We start from the raw sequence: 20133 nt of genomic DNA, 5'->3' as shown, positions 1-20133 counted from the left end.
TATTCCACAAAGGTGTTCTGTCCTCATGGAGCTTGGGGCCCGGCTTGGTGGTGCTCAGGAGTGTTCTGGTTCCTCAAGCATAAGGCTCTCCGTAAAAGGCCAGGAACATTGTATTCTTTGGTTTTTATGGAGGGTCTGTAAAATTGTCATGATTGAGTCACTGGCCATTGGCTGATTCAATCTCCAGCCCCCACTCCCCGCTGCCGGATTTGAGCATGGGTGGGGAGGACTGAAAGTTCCAACAGTTTCCTCATGTAGTTAGTCCTCCTGGCAACCAGCACGCTGTCCCCCTTGGGTGGGAACCAAAACTTGCCTCTGTTAATAGCAAGACTTCTGTTTCACCTTTGTGGCTCTGAAGCATTTTCAGGAACTGTGAATGAAGACCACATATGTCTGTGAAATATATTTGAGTCATCCGCATGGTCAAATATATATTTATAAATCATTCTACTGCAAATCATAATAAAACATTTTTCACATAGCTTCTATGATGATCAAGTAGATGACAAGTGAAAAGGTTCTTTAATTGGAATGTCCTATACAAATGCTGTTACTTGTTGCTGAATTAAATTGAATCAATTCCCTTTCAATGTATTTTTGCCTTCATGGAGAAGAGAAGCACTGAGATCAGTGTGTGCCCCTTTTATGGCCCTTTGACAGTCACGGGAAGTCTTGTTAAAGGTGTAAGATACATCTTTATCTGTGAGTATATATGCATCAACATATCTCTATAGCTATATGGAACCTAGCATCTCTATGACCTATTCCGACAGTCCCTTTTATGGCCCTTTGACAGTCATGGGAAGTCTTGTTAAAGGTGTAAGATACATCTTTATCTGTGAGTATATATGCATCAACATATCTCTATAGCTATATGGAACCTAGCATCTCTATGACCTATTCCGACAGTCACTCAAGTAATATTTTCGTGCAGGGGAAAAGGTCAGGATAATAAATACCTTGTCAACTTGTTAACAAGTTATTAATGCCTTTTTATTGCAAGGCCTTTATCCCAATGGGGCACCCAATTTTAATGAATTAAGCTATCTGATATAGAGACTTATTTTTGCCCATGTTATAAGGAGGCTTAGCACCTAGAAGTGGTTGTAAATTCAAATGCCCAGAAAGGCTAGGCAGATGGTTTTGATTAGTGAAACTGTCTGCACTTATTAAGAAAGTGGTGAAAAGCAGGAAAAACCAAAAAGCACATTCTTATAGAGCACATCTGCTACTCAACAGTGGCTGATTGATTTCTGCTCAATATTTACCCAATCTTCCAACTTTTCAGGAGAAGATACAAATCTAGGTTTTTAGGATTTTTTTTTTTAATTTTTAAAATACACCATGAATACCATAAGTAATTCAGTCTAGCCCATGAACTTCTTTGGGATTCATGGCCTACTACCAACTCAGGCAGAGCTCTCTTATCTATTTTCTGTAAATACATAATTAGATCTTAGTTCTTTGTGTTTTAAGACACCATGGGGAAGAAAGTCCTGTCTAGAAGGAGTCAACATGTGGGCTGTCCATCTACTAAATCAGTGGTACCAATCTTAGCTACCTATTGGAATCACCTGAAGCCTGAGTCCCAATCCCAGAGATTTGAATTCAGGTTACAACCTGGGCATGGGAATTTTAAACAGCTTCCCAGGAGATTCTAATATGTAGCCTGGTTGTGGTCACCAAAGTGATGAAGGGAAATTGAGGGTTTTCCTAATGCCCAGAGCAGTGGTTTTCCGTCACCTGCTAGGAGTACATTCTTCAGTCTGCAGCGGGAAAGTGCTGACGTCTTATGGGAATCACATCAGCAATGGAAATAGTCCTGAGCACTCACAGGTTAAAATACTAAATAGAAAAGGATTTCTACAGTATTTTTAGACTATAAACTTGTCTTATTTTTCAGACAGGGCTTGAGATTTGCACAGATTCTGCAAACTTTTGTTTCTATAATTCTTAATAAAAGGTGTTTTACCTTACCTTGTCATACACTTAGCTCTCTAAAGGAGAGGCCTTTGGACACTGCCACATGTGCATGAAGTAAGACCCAGTACTCTTGTAACTTCAGGGACATATGCTATTCTCAGCTACCCAGCTTTTCTTCCCTTCTGTAGACAGAACTATTGTCTGCTGAAGAGAACCCACTCTCTCTCTTTTCTTTAATTCCAGAACAATTAACATAGGGTTATATTAGTTTCAGGTGTACAATATAGTGATTTAACCGTTCCATACAGTACTCAGTGCTCATCATGATAAGTGCACTCTTAATCCCCTTCACCTATGCACCCATCCCCCACTTGCCTCCTCTCTGGTAACCATCTGCTTGTTCTCTCTAGTTAAAATCTGTTTCCTGGTTTGTCTCTCTCTCTCTCTCTCAAATCACATAGTATTTGTCTTTCTGTCACTGACTTACTTTGCTTAGCATTATACTCTCTAGATCCTTCCATGTTATCCTGCAAATGATGAGATTTCGTTCTTTTTTATGGCTGAATAATAACCCATTGTACATATCCACCATATCTTCTTTAGCTATCATCTATCAATGGACACTTGGGGTGCTTCCGTAATTCGTCTTTTGTAAATAATCTTGCAATAAACATAGATGTGCATATATCCCTTCAAATTAGTGTTTTCATATTCTTTGAGTAAATACTCCATCAATAGACATATGAAAAGATGCTCAACATCACTCATCATCAGGGAAATGCAAACCAAAACTACAATGAGATATTCCCTTATACCTGTCAAAATGGCTAAAATCGACAACTCAAGAAACAAGTGTTAGTGAGAATGTGGAGGAAAAGGAACACTTGTGCAGTGTTGGTGGGAATGCAAACTGGTGCAGCCACTGCGGAACATGGAATAAAGGTTTCTTATAAAATTGAAAATAGAATTATCCTACAATCCAGCAACCACACTGTAGGGAACTATTCTTAAGATTCAGATGAGGCTGGTGATGGTCTCTCTCCCAACCTCACACTGTCTGCCCTACATACCAATTCAGAAAGTATTAGTCAAGTCCTCCATCTCCCTGTCCACAGTGACTGAGGCAGGAAATGGCCCAAGCAGGAAAGTCAGTCTTCCCGCAGATTTGATATATGGGTGCTTAAGGGAGAAGGGAGGGAGATAAGGAAAGGAGAGAGAGAGAGAGAGAGAGAGACCGACCCTCTTCCTCTGGAATGGAGAATTATAAGAATAATTTAGGTTAGATTCATTCAGGACCATCCAGCCTCTAGGAAATACATGGAATGTACAGAGACGTGCAGAGGGAAGAGATCCAGAATGCTGATAACATCCTTTGTATTTAGCCGCCTGCATATTTCTGTGAGGAGTAGATTCCCTTTTTGACTTCAGCTATTTTGAGCTAAGTTTCTGCTGTTGATACGACATTGGAATTAATCCTCATCCTCCATTCCTAAACTGGTATAAGCAGAGTCATCAATTTAAACCATGATACGCACACAAGCTAAAATGGAACTTGGTTTAGAAGACAGAAAGACAAGCTTTATTTGCCACACTGGATTAAAATTTTATCAGAAGAGAATACTCCAAGTGGAAAAATAGGTTGTACACCCATTAGACAAGACAGTAAATCTGGAGGGATCCAAGCTCTGATCAGGCCCAGCTTTACCTGATATACAGGACCTGAGAAAGGATCTCAGGGAGCCAAAACAGAGGCAGATATATACACAATACGTTGGTACAGCCCCGATCTTGTACGGTTAATTCTCCCCATACTGACCTATAATGGAATATAGGATCAAAAATTAAAGGCAAATGATAAGTTGAGTTTATTTGTACAAGTGTGACAAAGATCTAAAATATAAAAGTTCAGACGAATTTATAAGAAAAACACCCAGACTCCAAAGATGGGGAAATTATCGGGATCCCAACAGTGATTTTTGCAGAAATTTGCAAGCTGTTGTTACATTTGTATGGGAATACAAGGGTTAAGCATAGTGAGACAACTGCGAAGAAGGCAGATACCAGATATCAAAACTATCTCGATACTATAGTAATTAAGGAGAATGGAATCAATGTGGGACTAGAGCAATGAAACACAACAGAGCATCCATTTTTGTTGTTGTAGTTCTTTTTGAACTAATTTGAAATGTACAGGAAACTTACAAAAATAAAAGAATTCTTTTGTATCTATTATCCCATTTCTCCTACTATTACGATCTTATGATTGAGGTTTTTTTTTTTTTTTTAAAGATTTTATTTCTTTATTTGACAGACAGAGGTCACAAGTAAGCAGAGAGGCAGGCAGAGAGAGAGGGGTGTGGGAGGCCGCAATAAGGCTTGAGACAAGGACCAAACCAGGCCCTGACTTGTGCCTCCTTTAAAGTCCAAATAACCTAACAAAAGTTTAGGATGGGAAAAGTTGAGTAGCACTGAGAAATGGTCTGTGCTATGTATTGTGTGCTCACCTACGTGACTTCCTACACGCTTGCTAAACAAACAAACTTTTGCTAAAAGTTCGTGGCTGGTCCTTGCTGCCCTAGTACAGTCCATAGACTACTTTCAGGTTTGCTATATTTGTACTGGCATCAGCCATTTGGCGTCACGAGGAACTCGTGGTTGTTTAACTAGACACAGATGTAATATCACTATATATATGGCCTTAATGCTTTGAATATACTTAGCACTGTTGGACATCCTCCTCAGTGCTCCTCCTGCCCCCATCTCTTTGTCTCTTAGTTTCTTTTCACCATCCTCTTACCCTCACGTTTCTGATCGATTTGTCACGCCGTCCACGACAGAGGGGGAAGCAGGCTCCCTGCTGAGCAGAGAGCCCAATGCGGGGCTCGATCCCAGGACCCTGAAATCATGACCTGAGCTGAAGGCAGAGGCTTTAATCCACTGAGCCACCCAGGCGCCTCTATGATTGAGTTTTAAAAGAAAATTTAAATTTGATATAATATGTGGAACTGTTTCTAAGTTTTGTTTTAATTTGTGGTGGGCTTTTTCCCCCTAGTTAGTTGTGACTTTGGAAACTCTTTTCTGTGTTTGTTGTAGTAATCTGTTGTACTTGTGTCTTTGCAAATTTTCTATGCCGATAACTTCCCTATCTTTGGAGTCTGGGTGTTTTTCTTATAAATTCGTCTGAAATTTTATATTTTAGATCTTTGTCACACTTGTACAAATAAACTCAACTTATCACTTACCTTTAAGTTTTGATCCAATAGGTTAGGTGGTTTGTTTTTTTGTTTGTTCGTTTGTTTAGATTTTTAAGCATTTAAGAATCTATTCATATTTTAAGAAGCATTTTGCTCTCAGTGATGGCATATCATTCTACTCTTTGAGAATATATTTTAAATTCTGAGAAGAGCCAGAAATCATTTGTAGTCAAGTCCAGTAGCCAGAGTGTAGATAAACAAATATTATTTAGGTTACAAAAATGGACAAGCCACAAAACAAAACCATCAGCCAGCTGTGATGATAATATGATGATAACATAATGATTTTCTTGTGTGATCAAGAAACTGCTTAAAAGCCAATTTCAAAAGCATTTTTTAAAATGGCAGCATCAGTTGGATTATATGAGTTCCCATGGAAACAAATTTAAGGATAATAAAATTTTTTTTTTCCGTTATGACCTTTAGGACACAATGAAGGGACACATGAGTTGGGAAAGACAGCAAAGGGAAGAAAGAGAGTTCTGTTGTCTCCGTCATGACTGAGATGCACAATCATTGGCAAGTGTCATAGTTCCTCTATTTGTTCAAGAAATAGTTGTTGAGTGCTTGCTGTGTGCCAGGCTCCATCTTCAGTGTTGTATGTTAATAAACCAAGCAGCCAAAAATCTCTGCTGTGTGGAATTTGTGTTCTAATGGCGAGAGGCAAAGGATAAACAAAATAAGCAACAATAGAACAGGTTGGAAGATGATAGTACTCTGGGATAAATTTAAGCAGAAAAGGGGCCTTGGGAGTGTGGGAGTGCATGGGGAGGTACATTTGCGATGTTAGAAAGGTTGGAGGGTGGGGAGACTTCACTGAGAAGGTGACAATTGAGCATAGCTTAAAGGAGGTGAGAGAAATAGCCATGTGGACATCTGGGGCAAAGACTCCCAGGCAGATGGAAGAGCAAGAAAGAAGTGTCGCTGCCCCCCCACCCCCCCCCCCGTGGCCGCCCCAGGAGGGCTGGGGACTGGTGTATTTTAGGAAGAGGAAGGGGGACATTATGGCTGAAATGGTGTGAATGAGGGAAGAGAAGCAGCAGATGAGGTGAGAAAGAGGAGGAGAGGAGGGGAGAGGACCAGAGGGGAGGGGAGAGGAGGGGAGCCAATGAGGTACCGATCTGAAGGCCACTCCCACTGGGGGTTTGGAATGACAGGGCCTGCCCTTATGCATTCGTTGGATCCCTCTGGCTGCTCTACTGACAGAAGATTGTGGAGAGACAAGCATGGAAGCAAGGAGACTAGTTAGGAGGTTGCTGTAAAAATCCAGGTAAGAGACAATGGCAGCAGAGAGCAGGCGGCTAGTGTGGGGGATGACAGTTTGGTAGAGAAAGAAGTTAATTTCTAGATGTATTTTTACTTAATATTCTCATATATGTTGTTCTAAATAATACAGATTAAATGATCATAACATGTACGTTATATTAATGAGTTACTAGCTTTTGTATTATCTGTACTATAGTATAGTCTTTTATGTTATATTTCCTAAAATGCTCATTAACGTATACATTTTCTAGAAATGTAAAGTTTCTGAGCAAAAAAATGAACATATGCGCTGGCAAAGAGACCAAGTGTGCAGTCTCATTCGATTTTTTTGCCTGAAAATGAATGAGGGCACGTTGTCATGTTAGCATGAGGAAAATCTTAAAGTCTATATAACTGACAGCTTGAGGGGCCATTCCCTGTGGGCACTTCAAAGATTTTTCCCATTCAGAGGTAATAGTTTATAGATAATTGTTTTCTCAGACCTCATTAGAAGAACCTATTAAACGTGACTTGAGAACAGAGAGATTAAAGTGTCTGGGACAAGAATGAAGCCTCCCTCTAGGTCAGAATGGAAACTAATCCCTAAGAAATAACCTTAACTCCATGTATCTAAGCTTTGAAAAGTGCAAAAAGTTAGAGGAACAAACATGCACTAAGTATGTAGTAAGTATGTTACATTTCTTAAGTAACATACTTACTACATACACACTGTGCTAGGTGCTTACCTATGTTATCTCATGTCGTGTCAGATGGACACTGGCCTTTTCAGGGTGACCATAGAGAAGGGTCTCTCACAGAGGACATGTGAATGACTGTGGTTTTCATACCTGGCCATGCATTAGAATCACCAGGGAAGGGGCGCCTGCATGGCTCAGACAGTTGAGTATTTGCCTTTGGCTTGGGTCATGATTCTGGGGTCCTGGGATTGAGTCCTGCATCAGGATCCTTGCTTGGTGAAGTGTTTGCTTCTCCTTCTGCCCCTCTCCCCCAGCTTATGCTCTCTCTCTCTCTCAAATAAATAAATAAAAATTAAAAAAAAAAAAAGAATTGCCAGGGATATTACTTTTTTTTTAATTCTGAAAAAGACTTTCAGGTGACTTGTAGGTAGGAAGTCTATCACTAACCCACTGTTCTATACATGCTGAAGAGCCACTCAGAATGAGGGGTATGGACAAAAAGTAACAACTGGAGACAACAGAGAGCCTACAGGTGGCAACCTGAAACTCACTGACCATCAGTAAAAAAAAAAAAAAAAAAAAAATCTGGGCTTCATGCAAGTTATATCAGACACAATTTGTTCCATAAATTTTGTTTTTAGGTAACTAATAATCTTTTTGAGGTACTGAGATGTCATTCCCTACATTATTAAGGTTTGATTCAATTTAAGAAAATGGAGGTGGAAGGGACCTCAGAGATTCGTCGTCTCTCTGGAAAGCTGAGGATCCGAGACCCAGAAGGGCAGATGGCCTGCTGGAGGTCCCAGGAATCCACATGTGGTCTCGGTCCTGCGCTGACTCCATCAAGCAATTCTGCCTCCCTAAATATCTTTCTCAGTGTTGTCAGCTATCCCATGGATAAAGCTTGGTATTCTCTGGCTTTTATTTGAATGTCCAATTTTGCTTACCTACAGCTGTCCCCAGAAAGAAACTCCAAGTATTAAAAAAGCTATTCCCTGTCCACACAGTTTTAATGATTTAGATTTCTTAAGCAAGCATAAGACCCTAGCTTGGTTTTAAATGTCAGGACTTTTCTGTATTTCATTTTCATGTTTAAAGGTTATTCTAATATAAGTGGGGGGTGGAGGGTAGGCAGAGCAGCAGGCTGTCTCCAGCCGTCATATTGTTTCTTCAATGTGCTAGTCCTTCCTTTAGGTCCCTTCACTTCCCTTTTGGTCATATATTTAATTTTAAACAAACCACTTTTCTCATTTAATTCCACATTACATTTGTGCCAACACCTTTTGGAAATAAATAAAGGAAATATTTGCCCCACTTAAACCATTGTCCTGCCCCCACAGCCTACCCTTGTGATCTAAACCCCTGTTCTGTATCAGCAGGTGTTTCTCTAGGTGAAATGTTCCATGTCCCTGCCAGAAAGAACCAAGGCTTAATTGAAGGAGCAGCTGGTCATCAGCTACTGACATGAGGAGAAAGAAGAGAAATCATATTAGAGCTTGTTCTTATCCTGGACCAGCTGCCACTCATCTCTTTTCCTCTTTTTTCTTCCTTTCTTTCTCAAGACTTGGGACCAAAGACGCAGGCCATCTTCCGGTGCATCTTCAAATCCATAGAGAGATGTAATATGACTTTAATCTCTTGGGGGGGGTGTCACTTTTATAAGATTAAGATGATCAAATATTTTAATACCTTATCTCTTTTTAAAATAGTGTCTTTCCTTCAGAACATCAAGCCATTGTAGGAACAGAGTGAAGAATGTGTTGGAGGATGCTGATTCTCATTAGATGGTTATAATGCTGGTTGGAACACTGCCTTTTGGTAAATGGAAGTGATAGTCTCCTTTTGGTAAACGGAAGTGATAGTCTAGACATTAACCTAAGGTTTTGAGGTTCTTCACACACTAGGCCCTACTTGTCATAAAATTCCTTACTTGAAATTTTACTGTAAAATCACTGGGGGGGAAACACATGGAATTCTGTTTAAATTAAAAAATTAAGGGGCGCCTGGGTGGCTCAGTGGGTTAAAGTCTGCCTTCAGCTCAGGTCATGATCCCAGAGTCCTGGGACCGAGCCCCGCGTCGGGCTCTCTGCTTGGCAGGGAGCCTGCTTCCTCCTCTCTCTCTGCCTGCCTCTCTGCCTACTTGTGATCTGTCTGTCAAATAAATAAATAATTAAAAAACAAAACAAACAAACAAACAAAAAACCCTGCCAAAAAAAAAAGTCACTGGGCAGTAGGTTCTATTTAAAGCTAGTCATCTGAAGGAGGAAAGGATTTATTTTAAAATCCCCAGTTCATTCAAGTAACATGACTTCATATGTAGATTAGGACTATTTCCTGGACCAGGCTCATGGCACTAAGCTACAGAGGAAAGCCTGGAGAAGGAACATGATCTTGGGGAGATAGAGCTTAAGAGATAGACCTTAAGAGACTTGAGGGAGTCACCTGGGTGGCTCAGTCGATTAAGACTCCAACTCTTGATTTTGGCTTGGGTCATGATCTCAGAGTCATGAGATCAGCTTCACACTCAGGCAGAGTCTGCTCCAGATTCTCTCCCTCTCCCTCCGCCCCTCCAACTTACTCTCTCTCTCTCTCTCTTATAAATAAATAAATCTTAAAAGAGAGAGAGAGATGGAGACGAGGGAAAGGATGTAGTTCTGTTTTTCTGACCTCTTTTTTTTTTTTTTCTGTCTTACCTTACCATGAATTAATCTAAATTCTTTTGTACCTGAATTTCAGACTATTCCCCTTCTTAGGACTATCCTCAGCAAAACTATGGGGCAGATAACTATTTCATGAACTGTTTTCTTATCACAAGCAGCTAGTATCTTCACATTCTCTGTACCCACTAACCTTTTTCCCTAAGAAGCTAACAAAGTTGTACTATGTGGGCCTGTCTGCCCTGCTTACAGATGACACTCTTCTTTGAAAAGGGAAGGGGGTACCACTCTTGCCTCTTCACCATAAGCCTTGGGGTCAACTTGGGAGGCATGAGCACCACATAAAGGGCATGGAACGGAGATTAGAAATCTCCGAGGCAGATCCAGGGAAAAACCAAAACCTAACCTGGGTGCACTAGACAAATCAGTCATGATTCCAAAGGGGGTGATGGGTGGAGGAGGATCCAGGTAAGAGGCAACAGGGTGAAGCCAGAGGAGAACTACAGGGTTGAAAGCATAAAGTACAAGATGAGGCCTGTGGTAGAGCAGACCTTGGATGCTCTGACTATAGAAACTATGGGGGTGAGGGTGTTTCCTAAGGTGTCTACTTGGTTCACACCAACTATCCCAAATGTGATGATAGTGCAGCATTGGTGGTATAGTGGTGAGCATAGCTGCCTTCCAAATGTGCTGAAAATTAAGCTATATACACTTGGCTCCAACTTTATCCTTCCATTTTTTGCTCTGTGATGCTAGACTGGTGTCCTTCTCAGTACCTTTCTCCTTTGCTGGCTGTTTCCCTATAAAGCTCAGTCTATAGGTGGTGCTAAAGGGACACTACCAGGCAGGGACTCTAAGAAAGTGGTATCACTTCTCTGAGTCTCAGGTGCCAGACATAAAGTGGGGATAACAGCCGCACCACTGGGCCATTAGGATTAAACAAGCCCACTCAGCACAGTTCCAGAGCAAATATCAGGGCATGCAAGGAAAGGAGGGGGTGGGTTACACACCTGAATGAGGACTGACCTTTCAGTCTGTCAAGGCACAGAATCAGTCAGAATCCAGTCAAGGAAACAGAAATCACACTGATTCACAGCATTAATATAAAGTATTAGTGAGAAAGACATTGGAGGAGTGAAAAAGCAAAGGGAGGACATTGAAGAATCAACACAAAAAAGGATGGAAGCAGCTACCCTCCTTGGCTAGAAGAACAAAGGGGAAAGGTCGGAGTTACTAGGACATAGAAGGTTGGAAGGGGACGCTGGGACCCAGTTTTCTGTGGAAAGGACATTAGGTGCCTCAAAGGAACGGGCTGATGAAACCCAATGCCACTTCCAAGATAAAGCTGTTGCTTGGATAAGACTGTCAGGATGTTTTCCTTTTCCCTTCTACTGCTAGAAAGCTCAGAGTCCAGTGGATAGCCCACTGTCAGCAAATGAGTAGAACTTTGTGTCATTATGGCTGTGATGATTTTTCTTACTTATTCTACCAGCAATACTTTTTCTTCAACATACATTGTGCACTTCTTTGCGAATCTCCTCAAATTCTTTTTGAAAACCACAGAATATTTCCACACCCATCTAGACTACCATCCTCTGCATTTTCATCTGTACCTTCATCTATAACTTCTCTACCTCCATTTATACTTCATTTCTACCACCATGCATGCCTCATCTGTATCTCTAATTCGTATTTTTATCCACATCTGTAACCACAAGGGAGACAGGGCCATCCAAGTCTGTTTTTGTAGTTTCAGTTGTGTGTGTTTAGCCCAAATCTGAATATGAAAGCATAATTACAAAGGTCTTAATATAAAGAGAGCTCACATCTGCTCTTCAGCCTCCACTGTGTTCCCACAAGAAAGCCTTGCATTGACAGATGCATTAATGGGCCCATGATACAGAACCCAAAACTTAAAAGTTCTAACCCATCAAGAAATCTCATTCATCATTTCATTTTTTGGAAAGGATATAAAAAATGAAATGTCAGAGCTATAATGTCAGGACCATTTAAAATGTCAAGTGCTTGTTGTTGCATAGCCTGGCTGTCTGCTGTTCTCATCAAACCCCCAACTGGCATAATAATTACAGATGATGCATCCCATTTTCATGCACAACTGGACCCAGATTTATAACAAATCAGCAGAAACATTCTCATTGCCCAGCCTGAAATTTTCTCCTTTTACTACAAAGCTTAAGACCTTTCCTTTGGAGCAGAACATTATTACTGACTCAAGACAGGATTCAGGGTAAGAATAGGAGAAAAAGGGAAGAAAAAAGTTTCTCTGTAGACTGGAACTCGGTCACTTTTAGTAGAGAGATACGACAGAAGCCACGAGGCAACAAACATATTTGCTGAATGCATGTTTAAGAACAATGTTAAAGTATGGAGACACTGCCCAGATTATCCAGGTCTATTTCAAGACGCACATTAATTTAGGCATGCAAGGAAATAAACATGTGAGCACTATTTTAAAGGATGGAGATAATCCTTCAGTTTAATCATCATGCTCTAATCTGTAGAGAAACCACTAATATAGATAGAAGAGCAACAATTATTTTGCCCAAGATCTTTATGGAAGTATCCATGGGACTTAAGTGATGTATTCACAAGCCGATACCAATTATAATAAAAACCTGAAATCAATAGCATGTACATGGGAGAATTTCATCTCTTCTCAACGGAAAGTCTTGCATCCACTGAAAGTTGGGAAAGGCATTCTCATGGCTCACAGCTGCTTCATTTCCACCTTCCCTAGATCAGCCTTCTCATGTGGCTTGAAGGAAGCCTCCCATCTGTGACTGACTGTTTCTCATTATAGATCACTTTCAGTACATTAGAAAAGTCAAAGCTCTTGGAAACAATCTCCAGAAGATCTTGATCTTTTTCCGTGCCATTGATAAATTCTTCTAACGTCAATTCTCCTAGAAAATAATAAATGAACAATTAACAAGAGCCTTGTTCATACCAATCACTTGTGTATACAGTATATTCCCTGGTACTTTTCTTGATATTCTTCTGACATCCTTTCACCTCAACCAGATTCTCAATTCTTTGAATATCCTTACACAAAAAGGTATTCACAAAATACTTACACAAGAATCCTTACACAAAATCCTTACACAAAAAGGCATTCAATGGTAGGGTTGCCAGTGAAAATATCGATGACAAATACAATCTAATTTTTTAAGGGGCAGGGGGAGGGGCAGATGGAGAAAGAGAGAGAGAATCTCAAGCAGGCTCCATGGCCAGTGCAGAGCCTGATGCGGGGCTCAAGCTCATGACCCTGAGATCGTGACCTGAGCTAAAATCAAGAGTCCAAAGCTTAATCAACTGAACAACCCAGGAGCCCCAACTACAGTCTGTTTTTGAGTGGAGAACATTAGCAATGCACTTGTGTTCACATACACAGTCATGTCTCTACACAGTATCGATTATTTCACATTTAATCTTGAAGATAGGAGCAAGTGATAGGAACATAAATATTGCTGATTTCTAAGATCAGGAGGAAATGACAATGTTTAAAGTTGTTTTCAACATTCTTCTCTAAGGAAATAATTCCAGGGACTATCCAAAGCTGTGAGGAAAGTTAAACATTTTTTTTTTAAGATTTTATTTATTTGAAACAGAGAGAGACACACACATAGAGAGCATGTGCAAGGGGAAGGAGAAGAACAAGCAGACTCCACACTGAGCGTGGAGCTCAACGTGGGGCTCAAGCTCAGGACCCTGAGATCATGACCTGAGCCAAACCGAGAGTCAGACGCTTAACCAACTGAGCCCCCCAGCTGCCCCTAAAAAAGTTAAACATTAATTCATTCCACATATAATTAGTGGTAGGCCATCTTCTGATTTTTTTTTTTTTTTTTAAGTAGGCTTCATGCCCAGCATGGAGCCCAGTGTGGAGCTTGAACTTACAACCCTGAGATCAAGACCTGAGCTGTGATCAAGAGTTGGACACTCAACCACCTGAGCCACTCATGCCCTCCTCTCATTTTTGATTCATAATTTCATCAGTTTGACTTAAGCCGTGGACCCACCCTGGTGAGTCCCAGGCTATAAAACCATTGCCTTATACCCATGTACCATGGTTGCTATGTTTTGCCACAAGCCTCATCCCACAAGACAACTTTTCAACATTTTGGAAGGATGGGGGTTCTCTGCTGACTCATTTGTTTGTAATTATGAGCTTTATGGTACATGCTGGATAGCTACTTTGTGTAAGCACCTCCAAATGCCCTTGTTAATCACTGTCTTGAAAATGTAGAAATCCTGTCCTCTCTCTATATTCCCATCAAGCAGAATGTGCTGTAGAATGCATTGTTTAGTGTTCACGTGATCAGGAGCCCTGGGGTTGGCCAACCTGGAGTATCTCCCTTAAAAAGGTGTCCAGGTGGCAGACCTTGGTTTCCTTGGGAGCTCTCTCCATGCAAGGAAGGGAAGGGCCACTAATAGTTGCTAGGTTAAATTACTAGGATATAAAACTTGATGCACAGAGATGTCTGCAGCAGTTGTTCCAACCAGGAGGCCACTCCTGGATTCCCTATATGTAAATTCTCCCAATAAACCTCTGTCTTGTCCCACATCAGGCTCCGTGCTCAATGGGGAGTCTGCTTCTCTCTCTCCTCCTCCCTCTGCCCTTCCCCTGCTCATGCTCACTTTCTCTCTTTCTCTCAAATAAATAATAAAATCTTTAAAAACAAAAACAAAAGCAAGCAAGCAAACAAACAAAAAACCCTATGTCTTGATTGCTGTCTCCAGGTCTTTTCTTTGGCCTCACTGGATCACCACCTGCCCTGGGCTTAGAGTGTGCTGGGATTTGGTTGCACATGAATGTCTTCAAGTCAAGGGGTATAGATGTAGTTCTGATCTCAGAGTGATTGTACGAAATAGGTTTTGTAGCTATGTGGAAGGGCAGCCAAAGACAAACCAAGAACATTCAGTAACTAGAGAATGAACATCTGAGGCAAATAGTCAGCAGGACCTGAGATACTTTTTAGTGGATAAAATCAAATATCCAAAACACCACGATAGTGATTCAAATATAAATAAGCATGGATCATCACATTCTCATAAGATACCTTCCTCTTGGTTTCAGTAGCAAAATTCTAAAACATGTTTTTTAAATGGAAATTGAATCTTTGTTCCTTATATTTTCCTTATGCCAAAGAAGTTTGTGCTAGATGCACAGGGTAAGCATGAAGTCATCTATGTCTCACAGGGGATGTATAACCATGGAATGGAATGAACCAAAGTTAAAGAGAAAAAACAAAATGAGGAGTAGTAAGTGTGGGGCTGGGGACAACCATGGTGTGGCATGTTGGGTCATGGGAACCATAAACAACAGCAACAAAACAATCTTATCAATTTTTGCAAAGGGAAATCATAGCTGCTAAATTCCCCAAGCAAAAGCTTTTCAAATTTCTAGGGGCTTCGCATAACCAAAAGAGAAGTGAGAGTGGAGACAGGGTAACTGAAGTGGGTTTCGATCACTCAGTTATAACACTTGTCCGCTGTCACCAGTGCTAGAGGAAAGAGCTGTGTCTGAGGGTGTGGAGGGTATAGTCACCATGTCAAGTAAAAAGCAACACAGGCTACTGGTACGGCAAAGAAAGAAAAGATGGAATTCCCTTTAAAAACATTAAAAAAAAATTGAGATATAACACTGTTTCAGTTTAAGGTATACAATGTAACGATTTGATACATGCACATATTGCAAAATCCACCACTGCACAGAAGTTACACTTTACACTTTTTTTTTCTTGTGATGAGAACTTTTAAGTTCTACTCCCTTAACAAATTACAGGATGGAAGTCTTTGCTGTTGTTTTTCCTCTTTTCTCAAAACATGTGTGAACTCTGCATATTTATCTTTTTCCTGTTACCTAACCACTTCGCATAAATTTTTTTTTTTAAATTAAGCCAACTTCTACCTATACCAACTGACAACATTTACTATTTCTGTTTAAAGTACTTACTTTGGAATTTTCCTCTTTTCCCTCTAGCACTTAGCATTCGTTCACTTACTCATCAAACACGTAGTAAGTCCCAGCTACAAGTGCCATTTCCTCCGATGTTACCGTTCTGGAATGTGACAGGTGCTCAGAAAACATGCTGACAAACTGCTTTCTTTTATCTGATGCTCTTAAACATTGCTTCCTAATCCCTTTAAATTTGCCTTCAGATTTATGCCCAAACAAATTAAAAGGATGATATCTGAATCTGTCTAAAAAGTATTGCCTATGCAGGTCCAGAAGCTTCCTTCAAAAAAAAAAAAAAAAAAAAAAACCTACCAGCATAGAGTCAAAGCCAGTTAAGAGGTGACTGAGCTGGAGATCACAGAGCTCAGAAGGATCTTAAACAATTTTTTGAGTTTGTATTATTTTGCTGTATGTTTCAAGACATATTTCAGTATTTGTAAGGCATAATTCAAAAGGACACAATTTTATTTTTACATGTTGAAATATACATATACACATCACTTATAGCTACATGATTTAGTGTTGTTTGTTGTGTTTGTGGATACATTCTCTCCTCCTGGGGACCCTGAAGGTCAATGCTCTTCCATCACCCACTACCGATTTCAGCAGCTTCATTGATGATATAGTGAATTGATGAAATATCACTGATGAAAATGTGAATTGATGAAATATGTGAATATTTTCTTTAGCCTCTTTTTGCAATCTGGTTATCTTGTTGATATTCCTGGGTCCTGTATTTCTTCCTATTGACCTCCTATATTATCTTTCATAACAAAACAAAAAAAGGCCTCCTACCCGCTCCCTTCAAAAGAAAAGCCAAGATTTCCTATACAAGCCCACATTATCATTTTTGCTCTAAAGAAGTCAACCTGGTTTTAAAAGAAACCAGCCTGTGTAAAGGACTTTTTGTCAATTCTTTCTAATGCTTTTAAATTAGAAGTTGGTGAACAGTGTAGTGGGGCTGGGAAATTAGCAGAAATGGGAACGGGGTGGGGGGGAGCGGGGCGGGGAAGGTTGGTGGCAGGGTCTCAGGAGAAGAGAACGACCAGATTTTCAAGTGCCCGGGAACCAGTGGATTTTACAGGACACAGTTTTGTAGTCACTAGCAAGGTGGCGCTAGCGGCGTTTAGCAGCATTCTATAGCCCAGTTTTTAAGTGCAGCAGTTTCTTCTCTTGTACGAGAAAACCCGATGCCCTCTTCTCCCTGGTAGTTCTGCTTCCCAGCTTGAGTCACTGTGACTTTTGTGGCTTTCTACAATCAATGTTTTGGCTGACGACAGTGGTCCTTCTGGGTAACTGCTCAATAAAATGTCTTCATGTCCTGTCCCTGTTTTCTTTTACCCAAGATATCCACCCAATAATTACCTCTTTCATTTCATCTTGGGCCTTGTTCTGTCTCTTTTCACTTTCACGGTTTAGTATTATGAGCCACTGACGTCTCCGCTGCCCCTGTCCTGTTTGGCGCCAGGTTAAACTTCTGGACGCTTTCTGCACTTACACTGTGAACAGCAACCATAAATCTTCCTAAATCATGTCAAGAATGACTCCTAGGCAGTGGATGGTAGAACACGTTTGCTATTCTTCCTGCAGGAAAGGCTGCAGAATTCCATGCTTAATCATTTATCCTGACTTGTCTTGCTGTCCTGCCTGTTTTCATTCCTCAATAACATTGAATATTGAACTTCAATCTTCTGTCTTTGTCATTCTCTTCAAGTTTTCCTTCCTGATGCTTTTGTTCATAATATAAGAATAAAAAAGTTTCTTGTTGAATTATTACAATAATACATGCTCATGATACAAAACTTAAGCACTACAAAAAGGTGTAATGAAATGAAAGAATCCTCCCATCATCTCTTTCTGTCCCTGCAGTTTCACTTTCCAGGAGTAATTAACTCCTGCTAATCAATTGCACTTAAATTTTGTGAATTGAGCATACACACATGTATGCTAATTTCCAAAGTAGTCTAGACAGATAACATTGCAGATGTTATCTTTCTTCCTACAGATAACATTGCATGTTGTGGAGGGCCTATATGGTTCAGTCAGCTAAGCTTCTGATGCTTGAATTCAGCTTGGGTCTTGATCTCAGGGTTCTAGAATGGAGCCCTGTTTTGGCTTTCCTACTCAGTGAGGAGTCTGCTTGTCCCTCTCTCCCTCTGCCCCTTCCCCCACTAGTGTGTGCATGTGCTCTCTTTCTCATTCTCTTGCTCTCTCTCCAATAAAGACATAAATCTTTTTTAAAAAATTGCATGTTGTGCTTGTTTCTTTTTTATTTCTTTCTCCACTTTTCATGACATCTTCTTACCACTCATTCATGTAACAACTATTCAAAAAGCTACTAGTCCATGTCAGGAAGTGTGAGCATGTAATAAATACCAAAGGACATAAAACAGAAATAGTTCTTGCCCTCATGGAGTTTGTAGAATCGCATCTTTTTGTTTTCTTAACATTTATCCTATGCCTCTCTTTTGATTTGTCTTCCAACTTTGATTTGCTAACTACCATGATGATCACGTATAGAATACTTCACAGCTATTGTGTATTTTTTTGTCCCAACAAATTTGATATTGGTCATTCTGTTGTAAACAATTTGCAGTCAAATTGGGATGTTTGTCTATGTTCCTAAAGTTGTATCCTGCTGTATTGTGATCTTCTTTATCTTTGTTTTCAACATTTACTGGATTATCAGATACCAATAGTATGCTTGCTTTTCAGTTTGAAAAATTAAAAAATACATTGGCACACAGTCAACACTATTCTGGTAAACTTGACTAACATTTCTATTTCTCCCAACACTAATGTTTTGATAACAATAATAATCAACAATTTAAAAAGTCTTATTCGAGGTATATACACTTAGATCTGTACAAAGATAAATAGACATTTTCCCCAGTGGTGCTTACTCTCATGTGTGAGTGAAACACTTTATTTTCCTATGTCAAATACTGGGAAAATCCTTTTATACTTCTGCAAATATCAACCTTCTATGTCTTCATTACTTTCTATTCCTTGCCTTCTGGTGCTCCGGTCTGTCTTTGTCCAAATGTACAATTTCAGCATCCTTTTCTTGATATAGAGAATGATCCAGCTGTCTCTTGATGAGATGATACAACAACCTCCAATAATTTGCATATAAAAGCAAATTCTTTCAGTTTCAGTTGTGTATATGCATTTGCCAAGAAACAGTGGTTCACTGTTGTTCCAAAACGCAACTAGTTTATTTGATATCTTCATTGTAAAGACAATGATACACATCTTTTTTCCTCCATCAGAGGAAATGATTTGCATGATTAGTTCTATAAGCCATTCCAGAAACCATAATATATTCTCTTTCTTTTGACATATTCTTTTCAGACCAAAGAGCCCGTTTCCTGGGCTGCAGGTATCCTTAGTTATTGTCCAAGAAAACACCTTCATTCTTCTAGATTTGCATCCTTTTGCAACCCTCTCTTTCTTTTTCTAGGCTCTTCCAATCACATTCTCCCATTTTACTGGTTCCTTATACTTTGTTTGTAAGGAAACTGTTTAGATAATAAATAGAGAGTCCTGCATCATTTTCTTGTTTTCTGGAACACATTATCTGTTCTTTCACACTTATAGAAATCAAGCCCCTTCTCAAGGAGAACACAATCCTCAAAGTTCTCCAGGAGAGGTCACTTTTCCTTTCCTCCCACTTCCATCCCTAGATGCAGGATCCAGAGATATTTTCAAACATTCTTGACCTGCCCTTTTGACCTTTATTGTAGTACTAAATCTGAAACATTCACAATATCCCATCAATTTCCATGATACTTGTTCTTTGGTCAATGATTTCAGCCCCAGCCTGAAATGTTTTATCATTTCTACTCCAATCCCTGTCATACTCTAGCACCTCTAAGATTAAAAACTAAAACAGAAGAAAACCTACAGTATTTGTCCTGTTTGGTGATTAGAATTTTCAGTTGCATATTTTAAATAAAATTGTCATTACCTCCTAAGATCTTCCACTCTCCATTTCTCTGGTCCTTGTCTACCCTCACTTAGTTTCCTTGTCAATTCTGGGTAGTCGGAATCTGTGTTTTGCAAGTGTTCACATGAACTGACTTATTTTACCCTCAATCTAGATAGACCCAAAGATAAGTGATTACAACCAAATGGCTCTGATCTTGGTCACTTGGAAAATGACCGTGCTGACTTGAAATTAAATTGAAGCAAACTAGGACTAGGTCCTAAGAGGGAGATTAATACTATTGATGTATTTCTAAAGTGTTATTCTGAGATTTATACTCTTGTCCAGTTGTTTGGCTCATTCATAGTGGCGGTTTCATGTGAACTCCCTCCCAGCCCCCTCACCATCCCACCATCCACAGTAGACGTGTGCCAACTGCCACACTCAA

General features: G+C 40.0%; 1 protein-coding gene across 1 annotated transcript in view; it reads right to left on the bottom strand.

Annotated features, from left to right (window-relative positions):
- Nucleotides 1-332: 332 nt before the first annotated feature.
- GUCA1C (guanylate cyclase activator 1C) overlaps nt 333-20133 on the bottom strand; it is a 41770-nt gene continuing 21969 nt past the window's right edge. Inside the window, exons 4-5 of the mRNA XM_032301747.1 lie at nt 12434-12701; nt 333-370 (exon numbers count right to left, since the gene is read on the bottom strand). Coding sequence (XP_032157638.1) covers nt 12532-12701 — 170 coding nt within the window. The 3' untranslated portion in view covers nt 333-370; nt 12434-12531. The remainder of the gene's footprint in view (nt 371-12433; nt 12702-20133) is intronic.

Source organism: Mustela erminea, chromosome 1, assembly GCF_009829155.1.
Source record: "Mustela erminea isolate mMusErm1 chromosome 1, mMusErm1.Pri, whole genome shotgun sequence".
In the NCBI taxonomy this organism is placed as follows: Eukaryota; Metazoa; Chordata; class Mammalia; order Carnivora; family Mustelidae; genus Mustela; species Mustela erminea.
Note: the sequence above shows the minus strand (reverse complement) of the source record. Positions and strands in the feature narration are given on the sequence as shown.